The sequence below is a fragment of the Festucalex cinctus genome, chromosome 1 (genome assembly GCF_051991245.1).
Source record: "Festucalex cinctus isolate MCC-2025b chromosome 1, RoL_Fcin_1.0, whole genome shotgun sequence".
Classification (NCBI taxonomy): Eukaryota; Metazoa; Chordata; class Actinopteri; order Syngnathiformes; family Syngnathidae; genus Festucalex; species Festucalex cinctus.
This window is the reverse complement of record NC_135411.1, coordinates 11,161,998-11,179,976: the sequence shown is the minus strand read 5'-3', so window position 1 is coordinate 11,179,976 and position 17,979 is coordinate 11,161,998. Positions and strand designations below refer to the sequence as shown.

Here is a 17,979-nt window from a genome sequence, read left to right as displayed (position 1 = left end):
TCCGAGTCGGACGGCCGTCAACGTCGTTGGTACCTTTGCTGGGTTTTCTTCTGTCAAGTTTTCATTGCTGGCTGATAACTTCTTCTCCTCATCACCGTTTGTCTCCTGCACAACAACAGTAGTAAAAACAACAATTAAAAACAACAACAATAAGAACAATAAATTTATCTAACCTCGTCGGCTGCTTTCGGAGCTTTCTTGAACATGCCACTAAAGATACTTTTTTCCTTAAAAAGAAAAAAAAAATTAATTATACATCACATAAACGAAAAGGAAATTTAAAGAATATAACTTAAATGAAAGAAATGAAGTGTAAAATAAAAAAAAAAAACATTTTAAATTAAATAATTTAAAGACGTAAAAAACTTAAATATTTATGATATTTAATTAAAGAGTATGTTGACATTTTTAATAAATAATAAAATACAATAATAATAATACAATAAAATACAATTAAACAAAAATACATTCAAAATATAGTTATTATACGCAAACTATTCATGATTTTAAATCATTTACACTAAAATATAAATATTAAAATACTTGAAAACAAAAACAATATGATATTTAATATCATTTGGGAAAAACTAATAAAAAATATTTACTGTAATATTTTTTTAACCTAAAATGGAAAAATCTCTTAATTTCATGAGATTTAAACAAAAATTTACAGATATGAAAAATGTAAAAATATGTACATTAAAATATAAAACTTACAAATTTATTTAAATTATATATAAAACAAAAAAGTAATTAGAAAATAGCTAAAACCATTTAAAATTACAAAAAAAAAAAAAACAAGCATCTAAAAATGCAACAAAGAAGTAAATGTGAATTCAAAAATAATGTATTAAAAGATAATTCATTGAGTTTGCCTTTTACCTTTGTGTTGGTGTTTTCTGTCAGATTGTCATTACTTGATGACTTCTCTTTGTCCTGCAATGACGAGTGAGTATGCATAAAAAAATGTTTTTAAAAAGCAAGCAATTTGTCTCCCTGGTGAAAACGAGTCTTAAAACGTGCGAAAGTGGTGTGCACGCGCACGCACGATCGCACAGCCAACTCACCCCTGCAGCTTGTTCATCTGCGGAGGTTTTGGTTGCGCTTTTTTTGAGTCCGCTGAAGAGTCCCCCTTTCTCCTGCACGCCACAACGACAACAGCGCGCCACACATGTAAGACTTGCTCCGCCTCCCTCATATTTGCCAGTGCACTAAAGTGATGCTGACCTCATCCGCCAGGTTGTCGGTGCTGGAAGATCTTTTGAAGATGCCGGCCAGGCCTCCTTTTTTGCCCTAAAGAAACTTTTTTTTTGAGTCAAACCTAAAAAAATGATTGATCGAAAGCATGAGGCGGACACTTTTTTTTGAAACCTTGGTGACGTTTTCAGACAAGTTCTCTGAGCTCCCGGATGTCGCCGATTCACTCTTGACCTCTCCTTCCTAACAGAACAACAAACATTCATTTATATTAGTAGTGGTTATTAAACTTAACTCTTTGACTGCCAAAAACGTTTAATAACGATTAGTAAAATCACGATGTATGCTGCCATAAACGGTAAAAGACGTCAACTTTTTTTTTTTTTTTTTTTAACTGCCTGGTCAATGGATTGTGGAATCAAAAACACTAACTATGGCCAGCAGATGGCAGAATTTTATCTCTTTTCAATGGGCTTCCGGTATACGAAATTACAATGAAACATGACAGAATCTGATGAAATAGAATGTTTTTCAAGGATGACGTGAATGATCAAAGCCTTTTTCATATCAAAGTTTTTTTTTTGAAAACGTGTGACAGTAAAAGAGTTAATAACGAGCAGTTTTTTTTTTGATTGAGGCACCTTGTCGCCCTCTGCAGGCTTCTGAGGCTTCTTGAACATGTTGCTGAAAAGATTTTTATCCTGGGGGGGGGGGAAAATACAATTGAACACCACTAATTATACACAATTATATGACAATTTATAGTCCAATAATGCATTTTAAAATGTATACACTAAATTTAATATAGGTATTTTTCAAATTAATACAATTGTGTTTTTTAAAATTAAATTAAAAAAAGAATTGTTAAATTATAAACAAATTGAACTTAGAATACACATAAACACGACATATATAAATATATGCCACTAACAGTAAGGATTAAAATAAGTACAATAAATATTGGTTTTTAAATTAAATTCCATTTTTTAAATTACTCTAAAACATGTAGACAGCGCATATCATTAAATACAAAAAGTTACACAAACACAATAAACATTCCACAAATATGTTTTGAAGGATTTAAATAAGTCATATAAATAAAATTTAAATAAAGTAATATTAAAGGAAAAATACAAATAGAATTGAATTACATTTAAAAAAAATATTTAAATTAAAAACAACTATGGTTTAAAATTAAACAACTAATCTTGCATATCTTTTAAATACAAGTAACATTGCATTAATATTTGTTAAAAAGTTCAGTAAATTAAAAAAAAAAAAAAAAAAGGAAAACTAAAAGTCAAATAAAAATGTAATAATAAAAAAAATAATAATTAAAAAACACATAAACAAGTAATCTTGCACATTAGTAATATTCCACTAATATTTACTGAGGGATTAAAACGAGTTATTCTAAAGGAATAATAACCTTAATATTTCAAAAATACAATTAAATATGTATTAATATCAAAATAAGTTATATTCCACAAGAGATTGAAATTAGCAAAATAAAAACAACTAACATTACGCACAGACACAACTAATACTGCACTAACAAATAAACACAATAAATTCATACATTCAATTATGAACAAATACATTCGTTAAAAAAAAAAAAAGTGACATTTGTCAATTACCTTGGCACTGCTCCTCTCGGCTGCATCGTCGGCACCTGCCGCCGTAGTGGCAGTTTGCGCCTTGCCCTCCTTTTCTTTGTCCTCTTCTCCATCCTCAAATCAGAACATATCATTCATTCAAATATGAAAATACAACTTGAAAATTAATAAAATGAACACTTACTGGCGAGTTGTCCCGCTCTCCTTTGGGCGTCTTTTTGAGGAAGACGCCAAACAGACCTCGATCTTTTTCCTGGCCCCGCCCCCACAAAAAATACACCTTGTTGACACGCACAATATGGATTGATATGGAAATATGAAATACACCATTGCATACCGCTTTGCCTTCAGATAAGTCCTCGGTGCTGGCTGACAACTTTTTCTCCGTACTCTCATCCTGCAAGTCAGGAAGTGACGATAAAAACGTTTGCATCTTCTTGCTTTCACACACAAACTACAAATTGTTCAACGAGAGACATTCAGTCCTGTTTTTTTTTTTTATGTTTTTTTTTTATGGCACAGTAAAAAATGATCTTTTAATGTGTATAGCAGTCAATGAGTTACATATTCCACTATGAGGGGTTAAAATTAGAAAAAAAAAAAAAAAAAGTCCTATAAAAATGCATTAAAAGTATGAAACAGTCATTCTCCCATCACGCGCGTGACCTTCTCACAACAATTCTGTTGTTCTTCTGAGCTTCAAGCTTCGGTAATAATTGAGACCTTGTAAATTGCAGGATATTTATTGCGTCTTAGGTTAGCGGTGTCAGCATTGCGGTGTCAGCTTTGCTTTTTTACTTCCCTTCTCAGAGATACTGAGACAAAATGTGTTGTGACGAGTGTGACTGGGTCAAATATCTACTTTTTAATTTAATATAATTTAGTGTGATTTAAAAATGTACAAAGAAAGGAAGAAAGAAAATTACATTTGAAACAATTTGAAATTAAATATATTTAAGAATTAAAATACTTAACTTAAAAATCTGTAAACAATTAAATTTAATAAATATTGAACATTTTAATTACTAAAAAATACAATTAAATGAAAATTTAACATTCAAAATAGCGTATCTGTATTAACATGAACTAATTAACATTTTTAAAATTTACAATAAAAATATAAACATTAAATAAAATATTAGAAAATAAACAATTTAATGAGATTTAATATATTTGGAAATGCAATAATTATAATAAACGAATAAAAAACGAAAAAATTATAAGTGATCTAATAAAAGATTTAAAATTGTAAGACGTGGTAAAAAACCCTTACAAATTTTAAATGTATAACTAAAACACACGTGACGCTGCACATTTACTACAGTATCTACAAAAAAGGAATTGAAAACTACTTTTATATGCTGACAGAGCTAACCTAACAGAATAAATATCCGATAATTTCTAAGGCCTCAATTAATGCCTAAGCTTGAAGCTCGGAAAAACAACAGAATTGTTGTGAGAATGTCACAACATAAATAGATAAATAAATAGAATACTAACAATTCCAAAATTTTAATGAAAAAAAAAAAATGAATGAAGTGAAAAGTGTTGACCTGTTCAGGCTGAGGTGCTTTGGCCGCCTTTTTGAAGAATCCGCCAAATATTCCTCCTTTTTCCTGAAACACATTTTCACCATCACTTAGAAACGTAAGAATTTGGAGGGTGCACTAGTGAGTTTAATTTGATGTATTATCTTTTTTTTTTTTTTAAAAAGGTCACCTTGTTATTTTCCTCGGAGGGTCCGTCGCTGCCCAGCGAGCGCTCGTCGTCTTGTGGCTGTTGAGTCATGACAAGAAAAAATATTACGTCATCTAATTTTGTCTCCCGTCTTGTCTTCTACCTCTCCTGAATTCTCATCTCAAGTCATCTCATTACACATTTCGCATTCAGCATTTCAGTTCAGTTCATATTTAGCCGTCAGGTGTTCCTTGTTGTATCTCAATATCTCTCAAAAAGAATGTCATTTTCGGATTCAGCAAAATCAAAATAACCTAAAACAGTTTCTTGGCACCAAAATGTGTTTGTCTAGTTTTATGTTAGTGTGTTTCCAAAATAAGACATCTGCTTGTACTTTGGAAAACAGTCAACAAAAATCAATATTTCTACAGAATAAACCAGCAACTGAATTATCAACGATGACTTTATCACTGTTCACGTCCCGCAAAGGTTTAGATTCTCACTTCCTCCGCATTGGGAACGTCGGTCATTCGGGGCGACTTCTTGAACATTCCGCCGAACGCGCTTCCTTTCTCCTGAAACACACACACACACACACACACACACAATGTTACATTGTAGCGTTCCACAACAAACGCTTCCAAAACGCACACAAATGAACTCACTTTGGTCTTTGCGCCGTCGGACAGACTGTCATTGCTCGCCGACAGTTCTCTCTGAGCGCTCGTCATCCCCTGAAAATTAAACAGTTTAAGATGCTTCAGACTTGGATTCTTCTTGATAAAACAAGAACACAATCAAAATCTCATAAATGATCGAGATGAAAGAAACAAAGTTGTACCTCTGCACTGGCTTTGGGTGTCTTCTTGAGGAATCCGCTAAACAAACCTCCTTTCTCCTACAAAAACAACATCCAAGGCATTATTGACAACAAACTGCATCATGTGCCAAAATGCTAAGCAAACATGTCAAATCACACACACACAAAAAAAAATAAAAAATGGTCACACAAGAATTGCAAATAGGATTAAGACATACAGTACATGGCAAGACTTGCAAACTAAAAACACAAACATCTCACATTTCACTATCAAAATCAAAAGGGTTCTCGTTTTCCAAATAAAAAATTATTTTGGCATTTAATTAAACACATTTCAATTAAAAAAATAATAATTTGAAAAACAAAAACAAACATCTTATCAATTTTTTTCTTTTAAAGTTAATTAAAAACAGTTAAAAATTAAACAGAAAAAATGTTAATAGACTTACACTTGACTTTATTGATCCAGTTGGAATGCAAAATATTTTTTACTTAAATAAAAAAATAAAAAAAATAAAAAAACATACACTATAATAATAAATATGAAATGTATGTGTATATATATATATATATATATATATATATATATATATATATATATATATATATATATATATATATATATGTGTGTGTATAATAAGAATAAATGATTACATAAAATTAAAACTCCTGCTGGGACACAATACCTGTGTTAAATTACATTTTTAAAGAACTTGAAAAAAATATATTTCAAAATAAAAACACACAATACTGTATATAAAAAACAAAAAAAGCCATTATTTTTTTTCTTTAACATCCATCCATCCATCCATCCATTTTCTTGACCGCTTATTCCTCACAAGGGTCGCGGGGGGTGCTGGCGCCTATCTCAGCTGGCTCTGGGCAGTAGGCGGGGTTCACCCTGGACTGGTTGCCAGCCAATCGCAGGGCACACAGAGACGAACAACCATCCACACTCACAAGCACACCTAGGGACAATTCGGAGCGCCCAATTAACCTGCCGTGCATGTCTTAGGAATGTGGGAGGAGACCGGAGTACCCGGAGAAGACCCACGCGGGCACGGGGAGAACATGCAAACTCCACCCAGGAAGGCCGGAGCCTGGACTCGAACCCGAGTCCTCAGAACTGGGAGGCGGACGTGCTAACGACTCGTTCACCGTGCCGCCTTCTTTAACATGTTTATTATTAAAATAAAACTAAAATGATACAGAGAGTATTAAAATTCAGAATGAAATAAATTATACAATTAGTATTTTTTTTTTAAACTCTCATGCTCTCATCCTGTTGGAATATAATTTTTTTTTATGAATTAATAAATACATCTCCTTTTTTAAAGTCAATTCATTTTATCCCGGTAGGTTACAACAGGTTTTAATTCATATAATCCTGGCGGTATGCAACATATTTATTAAATAAATATTACAATATAGAATAGGGCTGGGCGATATGGCCAAAAAAGGATAATCTAAATTTTTTCAGTCATTCAGGACGATTACGATTTTAACCTAATGAACCCAACATTTATTTAAAGGTGTCATTTATTAAAAAAAAAAAAAAAAAAAAAAAAAAATCATTCCTGTGCAAAATGTTCACACAAAAATAATGTATACTGATTCTAAATCTAAGTTTAACAGTCATAGTTAGCAAAATTACAGCTCACAATAACATCTGGATGTAACAGAACATCTGCTGTTAATCATCCAGAAGAGAAAATTCGATTGCACTGTATAGCAAATTTCAACGCTTCAATTTTCAAAATGACGATTACTTGAATTAATTCGATTTATTGCCCAGCCCTAATATAGAACAAGATTATTATTATTATTTTTTTTTTTTTTTTTTACTGACTGGCCATGTGTGTATATGAGTAAAGATTTTTTTTTTTTTACTTTTAATGCTTGTATGTATGATGTATATGGTCAATAAAATAAATAAAAAAAAATAAAATAAAAAGATTTTTTTTTTAAAAAGTAGAAAAGCTGACCTTGTTCTCAGTGAGGCTGCCCGTGCTGCCTGAGAGATCGCCACGGAGCTCCTCAGAATCCTACCAACAAAAACACAAAATCGACTAAATTGTAACCAATCAAAGAAGCTGCTAGTAATGCACACTACATGATCTGTGGCGGCACAAAACACCCCCGGAAGTCTTGCAACAAAATATTTTGCACGGCTCACCTTGGGTGGCGTCTCTTTGGGAATTTTGGCAGGTTTTCGGAGGATTGCGCTGAAAAATCCGCCTTTATCCTGTAACGCAAATTTCACACGCTCATCGCCGACATTGATGGAAATGAAGATGACGATGTAACACGACCAAGCTCACCTCTGAGGAGACCTTCTCAGACAGGTTGTCGCTGCTGTCCGACAGGTCGCCACGGAGACCAGGCTGCTGCTCCTGAAGGACAGCCACAAAAAGGATTGAGAGTGCTTCATGTTTTTCACGTTTTGTTAGATTACAGTCTGATCCCAAAATGGGGAAAAAAATAAAAATAAAATCTTCCTCAGAGTGCTACACACAACACCCCACAAAAAAAAAAATAATAATTTGACCAATATTCTGTCATTTTTTTACTCAGAAGTTTTAGATTATTATTATTATTATTATTGAATTAAAAATAGGAATAAACATAGAATAAGCATTTTCTATGATAAACAGCAGTTGGGTCCCCAAACACAAAAATTATTTTAAAATGTAGAAACAAACAAATTGAATTGAATTAAAAAAAAAAAAAAACACTAAACAAATAAAATGCATAATGAATAAAAAACAAATGTTGGGGGGGAAAAAAAAAAAAAAAAAAAAAAAAAAAAGTCCACAAATAGGTTGAATCCGCATGGGATCTTTTGAAGACCATTTCTAAATTCTCGCTGCTCAACTGCTGCTTCTTTTGAAGTGAATTGAGTTATGAGCACCAAACAGCGCTCGCATCTTAAGTTTGTGCTCGCAAGTCAAAGCAACTAATTCTACTGATTGACAGCATGCAACTTGGAAGAGCTTGGTCACTCGTATGGCAAGTTTTCGAAGAAGTTTGACCTCGTCCTGCTGAGCGGCTTCTGCAGGTTTCTTCTTGAACATTCCGTCGAAAATCCCAGGCTGCGATTGTTCCGACGCTTTCTCGTCTTCTTCAGTCTCTTCGGAATCGCTGTCCATGATCCCAACCTGACAAGACAAAAAAAAAAAAAAAAAAGTTGATGATCAATGGAAAGACCAAAAAAAATATGAATAAAAAAAAAAAAAACTGACAACATGACTTACCGTCACAGAAAGAGGTTTCCGGAACATTTCAGCAAGACGACCACCAAAGTCCTGGGGAGGAAAAAGAAAAGAAAAAAAAAAAAAAAAAAGCTCACCACCTCATGTTATGTTCTCAAGTATTATTGTTAAAAATAAACGAAACAATAATACCTTTATTGAGCACAAATAAGTACAGTAATGTCAAATAAAAAAATTTAATGCACAGTTACACAATAAATTAATAATAAACTCAAAATAATTGGAAAAATAATTAAAATACCAAAAAAAATTAAATAAAAAAATGAAAAGAATAGATTTTCATAAAAGAATTAAAAAAATAAAATAAATGAGCAAATTAAATCATGTTATTCTGTGAGATACAAGTATTAATTCATTTTAAAAAGTAAATGAATAACGATAAATAAACAAATACTGTATTATTATTATTATCAATCATTATTATTAGATAACAATAATAAATTACATTCAACAAAGACTTCCTTTCTAAAAATATAGAAAGAATTCATGTTATGCAGTTTGGATAAAATTCCTTTATATAAAAATATAATTATATATAAAACAAATAATTTTTTTAAGCTATGTATTCTTATTCAAATAATGCAACTAAATTAATAAAACGCCATACTATAAAACAATGAAAATAAGCAAATACTAGAGCTGGGCAATAAATCGAATTAATTCAATTAATCATTTTAAAAATCAAATTGTTGAAAATTTGCTAAATCGTGAAATCGAATTTTGTCTTCTGGATTATTCAAAGCTGCTGTTCTTATGTTCTGTTACATGTAAATGTTATTATGAGTTGCACTTTTGCACAAGTGGCAGAACGCTGGATTTGCAAGACATATTTACATTAGCTACCAACTACTTGTGGCATTTAAGCACCAACTATGAATTTTAAGTTGATGTTAAAACTGATATAGAATCGGTATACATTATTGTTGTCTGAACATTTTGCACAGGAATTATTTTTGAATAAATAAAACCTTTAAATAAATGTCCGTTGGGTTTATTAGATTAAAATTGATTAACTCATGAGCTCCCAAAAACGTATAAATACGTCAGATTTTAAATGTTTGAAGTGTCTCATAGACGTATTTATACGTTTTTTTGTTTTTATATCAGAGCATAGAGTAGGCTTTGATGCAGTCTCTCTACTGCAGAAAATGGTTGAGTGGCAGCAGAGTATAAGAGATCAACCAAACCATGTTAAAACAAGCTGATTTCCCCACATTTCTAAGCAGAATTGTGAAAAACGACAAAACTTAGCTATGTTCTATTGCTAATTGCTGCACAGCAGAAACAGATAGGAATATACTTTTTTTTTCCCCTGATAAAAGAAGAGACTCTAATCTCTCTTTTGGTGTGTTCCATATTTATAGCAATAGAACATAATATTTTGCGGCCCTTGAAAAATCAGTCAAAATCCAGGAAAACACTTAAGTGAAAATGGTTGGGAGTGAATGAGTTAACATAGTCATTATCCAAAATGACTGGGAAAAAAAGAAGAGATTTTATTTTTGTCACCCAGCCCTATCAAATACATATAAAAATAAACATGAATAAACAAAATGAAAGGGAAAAAAAAAATCACATCAATGGATTTCAACAATCAATTAAAGACAACATTTTTGCTGTCTCTTTTTAAGTATGTAAACCTCTGCAAGTCAATCAATCATTCAACTTGAGTGAGTGAGTGATTGCTGCAAATGTCCTATCATGTTCTTCATGTAATGATGTCACCGAAGAACGATGTGGAGCAGCCTTTATCTTCATCATCCTCATCCTCATCATGCCTTACCTGTTTGGCTTCTGCACTTTTGTCCTGTTTGATTTTGTCGCCGGCCGTTCGTTCCTTTCCCCGAGCCGCTTCTTCCTTGTTGGGATCGAGAAGCGCCTCAGCTCCGCTGCCGACCTTCGAGCAAGACAAACGTCAACGTCTGCGCAAATGATGACATCATCATCAGGCTGCACTTTGTACCTTGGGTGTGGACTTGAGGTGCTTCATCACGCCCTTCAGGACACCCTGCTGAGCCAAAGTCACACACTGTCACATCTCACACAGTCAAGTACACGCAAACACACGCACTTGTACACAAACGAGAACCTACAGCAGAGGTGTCCAAACTACAGCCCGGGGGCCATTTGTGGCCCGCCGTCCATTTTTCAGTGGCCCGCAACATATGCTAAAAATGGCATTTGACTCAGTTAAAATAAATTAACAAAAACAAAAACCTTTGGAGATGGTCAAAGTAAGAAGGGAGGGTGTCGAAAAACACAAGTGCCATTAAACGTTATTTTAGTTAACGAAAACTAACGAAATAACTAAAACTAAAATTCAAAAAACTATTTTGTTAACAAAATAAAATAAAGACAAAAAAGCTTTTAAAAAAACGAAAACTAACAAACTACATTTTATGTTTACAAAACTAACTATAATTATAGCAAACATGTCTTTGGTAATTAAATTAATGCATGAGCCTTTGGGGATGATTTCAAAGGTGAGTCGATTAGTCGATTTATTTTGATAAAAACTGGAATAATAATGATTGAAAGTATGTCACACAGAAGTGAATTGATCTAGCAGCAGCCAATAGAAAAGCACCTTCAGATGAAATCGCTCCTATGGTGTTTTTTAAATATTGCGCGCAAGTAATACACGTTTTAAAAAAAACAAAAAAACAAACAAACAAAAAAAAAACACAAAAAAAAATAAAACTAATACTGAAACTAACTAAACTAAAACTAAGCATTTATTAAAAAACAAAAAGTAATAATAAAAAACTAACATAACCCCCCTGAAAGTAATTAATACTCACTAAATTTATAAAACAAAACTCAAAACGAAATAAAAACTAAATTAAAAAATTCCAAAACTATAATAACCCTACTGCCATATTACAAATAAATTGGTTTATGTACTGTAGCATTTTTCTAAATATGCAAAAGTACAAATAAATTATTTGTACAATTTTTATGACTAAACACAATTTCTCTTCATAACATTATGTGGCCCTTGCGTCCTTCTGATTTTCTGTATGTGGCCCTCAAATGAAAAAGTTTGGACACCCCTGACCTACAGGAAGTACATAAATAAGTACATGATCACACATATACGTGGATCGTCAAATACCGGTTTGTTGGCAGTGGCCTGTTTGTCCGCGTCGTCGTCGTCACCTCTGTCCTGGTCATCCGTCACGTGACTCTGAAACAAACGCACCAGCGTGACTCACACAATCCAAAAACTGGTTTTAGGTAGCTTGCAGTTGACTGTGTAATGCATGCTTGTGTGCACGCTTGACCACGCCCACACGCTCCCATAAACCCGTTTAGCCAGAGAGTCCATCCAACCGTGCCTCCGTCCATCCGGCTGTCTTTGTCTCAGCTTCTTATGTACTCGTTTAGAGCGCACAAACGCAAACGTTCAAAATTAACAGTGATCTTGATTAAAATCACTTGATAAAAAAAATCAATAGTTGGTGTTGCTTTGCCATCTTAGCTCTTTGACCGCCAAAAACGTTTAATGACGTATTCTAAAATCCGAATGAATGCCGCCAAAAACGTTAATTTACGTTTATTACAGTTTTTTTTTTCTCTCAATGGGCAGCGCAATGTCGTGTGCAGCAAAAATCTTACAAAAAGCTTGTTTTTCTCTTAATATTTTGGTATTTTGGCTTATGTCACTCAAATGACCTAATTTCAAATGATGATTACTAAAGAACGGAATAAGGTAGAAACATACTTTTTTTTTCCTCATGAAAGAATGGAATCCAATCTTTCATATGGTATCCACCATATATATGTCATCATACCGCGCAATATTCTGTTTGCTTTGAAAGAGTGCAAATGCTCCGAATCGGCTGGCACCGTTGGGGGTTTTTTGGATAACGTTTGGCAGTCAAAGAGTTACATTCTTGCTTTAACGTGACTCAAAATCCAGAGCATTCCGCGACCCCATTGCACACAAAAAAAAAAAAAAGAAAAAAAAAAAAAGAAAAAAAAAAAAGAAAAAAAAAAAAGTTTTTGGTTGGTTACTTTAGTGAATCACTCAAAAATCAACCAGCTGTTGAAAGGTAGAAAAGTGAGATTTAAAAAGTATTGATTTGATTTAAACTGGTTAGTAGATTAGCATGATAAGCATTAGCATTGTTAGCATTAGCACCCGCCCGCGGTGCTTACGATGAAGGACGATTTTTTGTCTTTCAGGCTGTGTCGTAACTTGGTTGTCAGGCCGGACGAATGAGTCTGCGTGCGAGGGTAACGACTGATGTTAAGCGAATCAATGATAATTATAATTCAACATGCAAATGACAAACCTGCTTGATTTCAGTGGCCACATCTGATTTGGCGCCTCCGGCGGAGCGCTGAAGAAAAGAAGGCTGAGTGTTAATGTTGGCAGCCAAGACAGATAAGATGTCACAAGACGGCGTACCTGCTTGTTGTCGCTGTTGTGCTGGCTGTGTCTTGTCGGCCGGTTCCTCTCCTGCACACAGGAGGGGAAAAAAATAATATTAATCAACTAATTCCTGACTAAATTAATTAGATTCCAACAGTACTGGTACTGCACCTGCTCTGCCCGTCTAGGTTGCGGCACAGGAGTTTTCTCCTTCGCCTCATCATTTCTGTTGGCCTGAAAAAAAAAAAAAAAAAACATGTAAAAAACATGAAACAATTCTTTTTCTCATTTGTGCTGTCACCGCAATTAAGGCGACGTTGACGTCACACCAATGTTTATTTGCATTGATTTTGAAAAGTTTCAAAGACAGTACTCGGGAAAAAAAAAAAGTGAAAATACTGCAATGTGCATGCCAGGCCACTAGTTGGCGATATCAGACTGTCACCAAAGAGATCATAACCGAACCACACATTTTTTTTTAAAAACATAATATTCTAGTTGAAATGCTCTCTAACTCGGTCATCTCATTTTACCTTTCGTCTGTTGGTTTAAAAAACAAAAAACAAAAAATAAAAAATAAATTAAAAAAAATCAGAAACATTCATTTTCAGCATTTGGACAAGCGATAATTGGGTCATTTGACATTTTTAATAAACATTTAGAAAATTATTTTCAATTGTGAATATGAACTTTTAATAGGACAGTTTAAATCAATTTTGTAGAAAAAAAAATACATTGTATAAGTCTTTTCAGATTTAATTAAATTAAATTAAAAGCAGCATCTCTCTGATGGTAAGTTTTTCACAAACTATACAAGACAGAAATTATTATTTTTTTCGCAAACTACCATTTTCAGCCTTTCGATGGAAATGTCATTTTTCAAAAAAGTTTTCTTCGCTTTTAAGTTCACAGCATCGTTTATAAACGAATGCAGATGCCTTATAAGATTTCGACAAACAACACAATTAATCTTACCTCACCATCCAATTCTAATCTTTTAAGGCGATATTGCGTATGACTCAGCTCCTGCACAAAAAAAAAAAAAATCAATCATGCACGCTAGAGGCGACAGCACTTGTTCGGTCATTACAAAAGTCAGGTGCTCAAACAGTGCCCCCTGTTGGCTTGGATGGCAAACAGAAGGATGTGCGTTTTGCAGCAAAATAAAGTTTAAACAAATTAGAAACTAATTGTGAAAGAACATTGGACAAGAAACAAAAGATTCAAGGAACAATTCAAAACATTTTTTGATAATAAAATACTATTTTGCACATACATTGTGCTTTGGCCGCGGAGGCACCAGTGGTGTGGGCTTGTTCAACTTCTTTGCATCATTTTTTTGAGTCTGTAAACAAAAATTCATATTTTTATTAAGCAATGATTATGTGAATCTGCAAACAGTCAGTTACAAGATAGATTAAGTACCTCGGGAGGCCAGGGAGGCAGTTTGGACTGTGAAGCAACACAGAATATTAAAAATTAGTTAGTTTGTAATTTAGTAAGTTAAGAAAGTGATTTATTTATCTATTTATGTTTGCGTGTGTTCTCACAGGCTTGGTTTTCTTTTTAGCTTCAGGCTTGATCATGTACGGCTCCATCACACTTCCCTTAAAAGAGACAGTTGAGTTCGAAAATCATCGCCACGGTAACTCGGCTACTTCCACCTGCAGTTGAAAAGATGAAAGATACTATTGATGAGCACATTCGCATTTACAGTGGCACCTTGACTTTTGAGTTTAATTTGTTCCGTGACCACACTTGTAACTGAAAACATTTGTATCTCATATCAGCCACTGAAATGAATGAAAATCCATACAAGACCCAAAACAACAAACATTTAATGCGAGTTTTTAAATGCAAAATAAATAAATAAATAAATAAATAAATAAATAAATAAAAGACACAATGGAACACAGTTTTCTTTATGTTATTTTTTTCTACAGTGAGCATCTATGGATGTACTTGGATGATAGGAGAGAAAATAACCATCCAAAAAAATGATTGTTCTGATATTTTCAGAGGTTTAAGTGGACAGACGTCATAATAACAATTGATGATAGCTTTTTGACATTTAAGCAACATTGAACTTTCTACATTTACAGTATTTTAGACTGTCCAAGACAGACATTATTACTAAAGAAATGCACATAACTAAACCTTTATCTCCCATTAAATCAACTTCAAACAAGATCAAATCTCTTGACTAAAATATAGCTGCTGACAATCATTACTTAATAACGTCACCACAACTTAGAAACTTTCAATGAAATACATAATACTCACCAGAGGTGCTGATTTATTAACAAAAATCCTTCCTCTTTTGTTAGCTGTGTTTGGTAGTTAGAGCAAGTGAGCTACAACCACTCTAGAATCCTTACTGTGTTGAAAAAAAACAAAAAACCTAGCCATTTACAGCGTTGTCGGACCTATCCTCTCAACGTTTACTTTAACTTGAAAGGTCCCTCCTTGAAAATTAATGTTCAATAATGTTTGTTTTCCTATTTTCAGTCACCTGTACATACTGATGAGTAGCTCTAATCAACCAATCAGTGGACAAAGACAGACTAATCTGATTGGTTAAAAAAAAATGTAATTAAACAGTTTGTTCATCATGATTTTTGCTTCAATTCAATATACATTGTGTTGCTCATTTGGGTGTAAATTGGGCTTTAGATAACAGGGGGCAGTATAAAACAGACAGACAGACAGCATCACACCTGCAATAACAGTTTTTCTCAGGGGACAAAAAACAAAAACATCAATGATAGTTGACTAATTGTTCACTCATACAGTAATTACTATACAGTTCTGGAGAAATAAATAAACAAAATGCTTTGACATTTTCTTCAGTAAACTTACGCCGGGTATGTGGTCAAGAGTGAGAGCAGAGTTTTGCCCAAAGTAGTAGTTCAACATCTACTTTTGGGATTATTTTGGCACCCGGAAATGCCCCTTAATGACAATTTCATTGTGAAAACAAACATTTCCTGTCTATTTCTACTATGACCACACATTTCCTCACTTTATCACGTGCTTCCAGTGAGGAACCGGAGAGCCACAAAACAAGAAAGCGCACATTGTTCGTTGTTTCAAATGAACATCTAACGTTTGATAAAGCGATATTACCGAGTACGGACAGACAGACATTTGAACGCACCAGTTGGACAGCAGCCGTTCAAAAACGATACTTTACGAGCACTTGAAATGCACCTGAAATGTTAATTGTGCGCCGTTAATGGCGTTTGGCTCACCTCGCTGCTGTTCCTCCGTCTCTGGGATCCAAACACACACACACGCGAACACAATGAAGTGCCTGGCTGCCGAGCAGTTTTCCAAACTTTTCACCACACCCCGCAACGCATCTGCAGCCGCCGAGGCGTTCAAAGACTGCCCGCGAAGCTCCGAATTTTTTAACTTCAACCCAGCGTCTGCGTCATGGCGCAATAGCTGATTTTTTTTTGGTGTGGTTACTTTCCCAAATTGTGACGAGTTTCACTATGTGTCAATCATAAATGTTGATTTGTGTTGCTCATAATCTTCCATGGAACATTTTTCTTCTCCTCTAAGGAAGCCGTTTTTATTTTCACAAGTATTTAAGTGGCCTGGAAACATTTCAAGAGGTTTAAACCTGACAGCTCAACACAATTTAAAAGCAAACGTTACTAAGTTATATCAATAAATATAAACAAAATATAGAGATTTAACTTAAAATATGTTTAATTTAACATTTAACAACCATAAAAATAAATACGTTTTAGGTATTTTTTTTTTAAATTAAAAAAAAAAGAAAAGAAAAAAGAAATATTTGTAATGCAGTGGTTTTACTACCTCAAAAAAATCTTTTCTTACAAAAAATTTATATTTAATATTATTGGAAGCAACTGCAACTTTCTGCAGTTTGATCATTGCAATTTGAGTTGCATCACATTTTGAGAAATTCTGTTTTGTCCAGTGACCCTAGTGAGGAATAAGATGTGAAGAAAATGGATGGATGGATGGATGGATGGATGGATGGATGGATGGATGGATGTGCTTGTAATGTAAGTCTTTCACAAAATAAAAAAATCAATCCATCCATCCATCCATTTTCTGTTTAAAAAAACTAATCAAATTATTTGGAATTAAGTATAAAAATAATATAGATAATTAACCACCACCCTCACAACAAACTCACTGAATATTATTTATAAATGGTTAAACTTGACCAAATCAAATAAACGAAACTTTTACAAAATAATGATACATTTTTTAAATGTATTTTTAATCACTTTTTTTTTTTTAATCTAAAAAGTATATGAAAAACACATCACAAATACAAACAGTAAAACATTTTAGATTAAAAACTTTTTTTTTGTGCTGCATGGCATTACTTCAAATGTTTTTCTCATGTATTTACTTTTAATTGCATTTATGTATATTCCTTTTGTCCTGTATTTGTCCGAACGCTCCTCACCTCATTCCTATTGCACCTTTTACGCAATGGCATGCCCGGTATCATGCTGCCATTCCGTCGACTATGTTTGGCTTTCTAAACATAACCTTTTGCATGCTGTAATGTTTGTGCGCATGTTCCTGCTTGGTTGGTGGCTCCTCAGACCACGCCCCAAAGATATTCAATTGCATTTACATTTTGCTATTGTTAACCCCTGCGTGTTAACAGTCAAGTCATGAGCATACACACTTCATTCATAACAATCTGTGAGACAAGTACTCACACTCAAAGTGCAGGACAATCAAGAAAAAAGCCGCACAAGCAGGAAAGAACATGAAAACTCCACAGAGGAAGGCCTGAGATTCAAACCCAGTAATTTACAACTGTGAGGCATCCATGTAACCACCAGTGTTGCCACAGTTACCTTGAAAAAGTAACTTAGTTACTTTACTGATTACTTGGTTTTAAAAGTAACTAAATTGCGTTACTGATTACTTGATTTTAAAAGTAACTAAGTTAGATTAAAAGTTACTTTTTTAGTTACTTTCAGCAGCTGCCGATAACACCATCGCAACAAGTTCCGAATA

The 17,979-nt window shown here is 33.4% G+C and overlaps 1 protein-coding gene across 6 annotated transcripts in view; it reads right to left on the bottom strand.

Moving 5' to 3' along the window:
- The window catches only part of LOC144015667 (uncharacterized), a 25,998-nt gene extending 8,558 nt beyond the window's left edge, over positions 1-17,440 (bottom strand). Inside the window, exons 1-32 of one of the 6 annotated variants that reach the window (XM_077515875.1) lie at positions 17,414-17,440; positions 14,511-14,624; positions 14,386-14,412; positions 14,237-14,305; positions 13,936-13,986; positions 13,132-13,194; positions 12,997-13,047; positions 12,881-12,928; positions 12,744-12,809; positions 11,698-11,769; positions 10,546-10,593; positions 10,366-10,479; positions 8,565-8,615; positions 8,343-8,468; positions 7,632-7,703; positions 7,487-7,555; positions 7,296-7,355; positions 5,332-5,388; positions 5,156-5,224; positions 4,994-5,065; positions 4,533-4,589; positions 4,367-4,429; positions 3,151-3,210; positions 2,998-3,066; positions 2,835-2,927; positions 1,839-1,898; positions 1,372-1,440; positions 1,228-1,293; positions 1,068-1,139; positions 883-936; positions 174-227; positions 34-105 (exon numbers count right to left, since the gene is read on the bottom strand). In XM_077515875.1, coding sequence (XP_077372001.1) covers positions 34-105; positions 174-227; positions 883-936; positions 1,068-1,139; positions 1,228-1,293; positions 1,372-1,440; positions 1,839-1,898; positions 2,835-2,927; positions 2,998-3,066; positions 3,151-3,210; positions 4,367-4,429; positions 4,533-4,589; positions 4,994-5,065; positions 5,156-5,224; positions 5,332-5,388; positions 7,296-7,355; positions 7,487-7,555; positions 7,632-7,703; positions 8,343-8,468; positions 8,565-8,615; positions 10,366-10,479; positions 10,546-10,593; positions 11,698-11,769; positions 12,744-12,809; positions 12,881-12,928; positions 12,997-13,047; positions 13,132-13,194; positions 13,936-13,986; positions 14,237-14,305; positions 14,386-14,412; positions 14,511-14,558 — 2,022 coding nt within the window. In that variant the 5' untranslated portion in view covers positions 14,559-14,624; positions 17,414-17,440. Of the gene's footprint in view, positions 1-33; positions 106-173; positions 228-882; positions 937-1,067; positions 1,140-1,227; positions 1,294-1,371; positions 1,441-1,838; positions 1,899-2,834; positions 2,928-2,997; positions 3,067-3,150; positions 3,211-4,366; positions 4,430-4,532; positions 4,590-4,993; positions 5,066-5,155; positions 5,225-5,331; positions 5,389-7,295; positions 7,356-7,486; positions 7,556-7,631; positions 7,704-8,342; positions 8,469-8,564; positions 8,616-10,365; positions 10,480-10,545; positions 10,594-11,697; positions 11,770-12,743; positions 12,810-12,880; positions 12,929-12,996; positions 13,048-13,131; positions 13,195-13,935; positions 13,987-14,236; positions 14,306-14,385; positions 14,413-14,510; positions 14,625-16,211; positions 16,344-17,413 lie in introns of those variants that run through there. The other 5 variants (XM_077515865.1, XM_077515884.1, XM_077515911.1 and 2 more) reach the window with 5 other exon arrangements.
- Between the last annotated feature and the right edge of the window lie 539 nt (positions 17,441-17,979).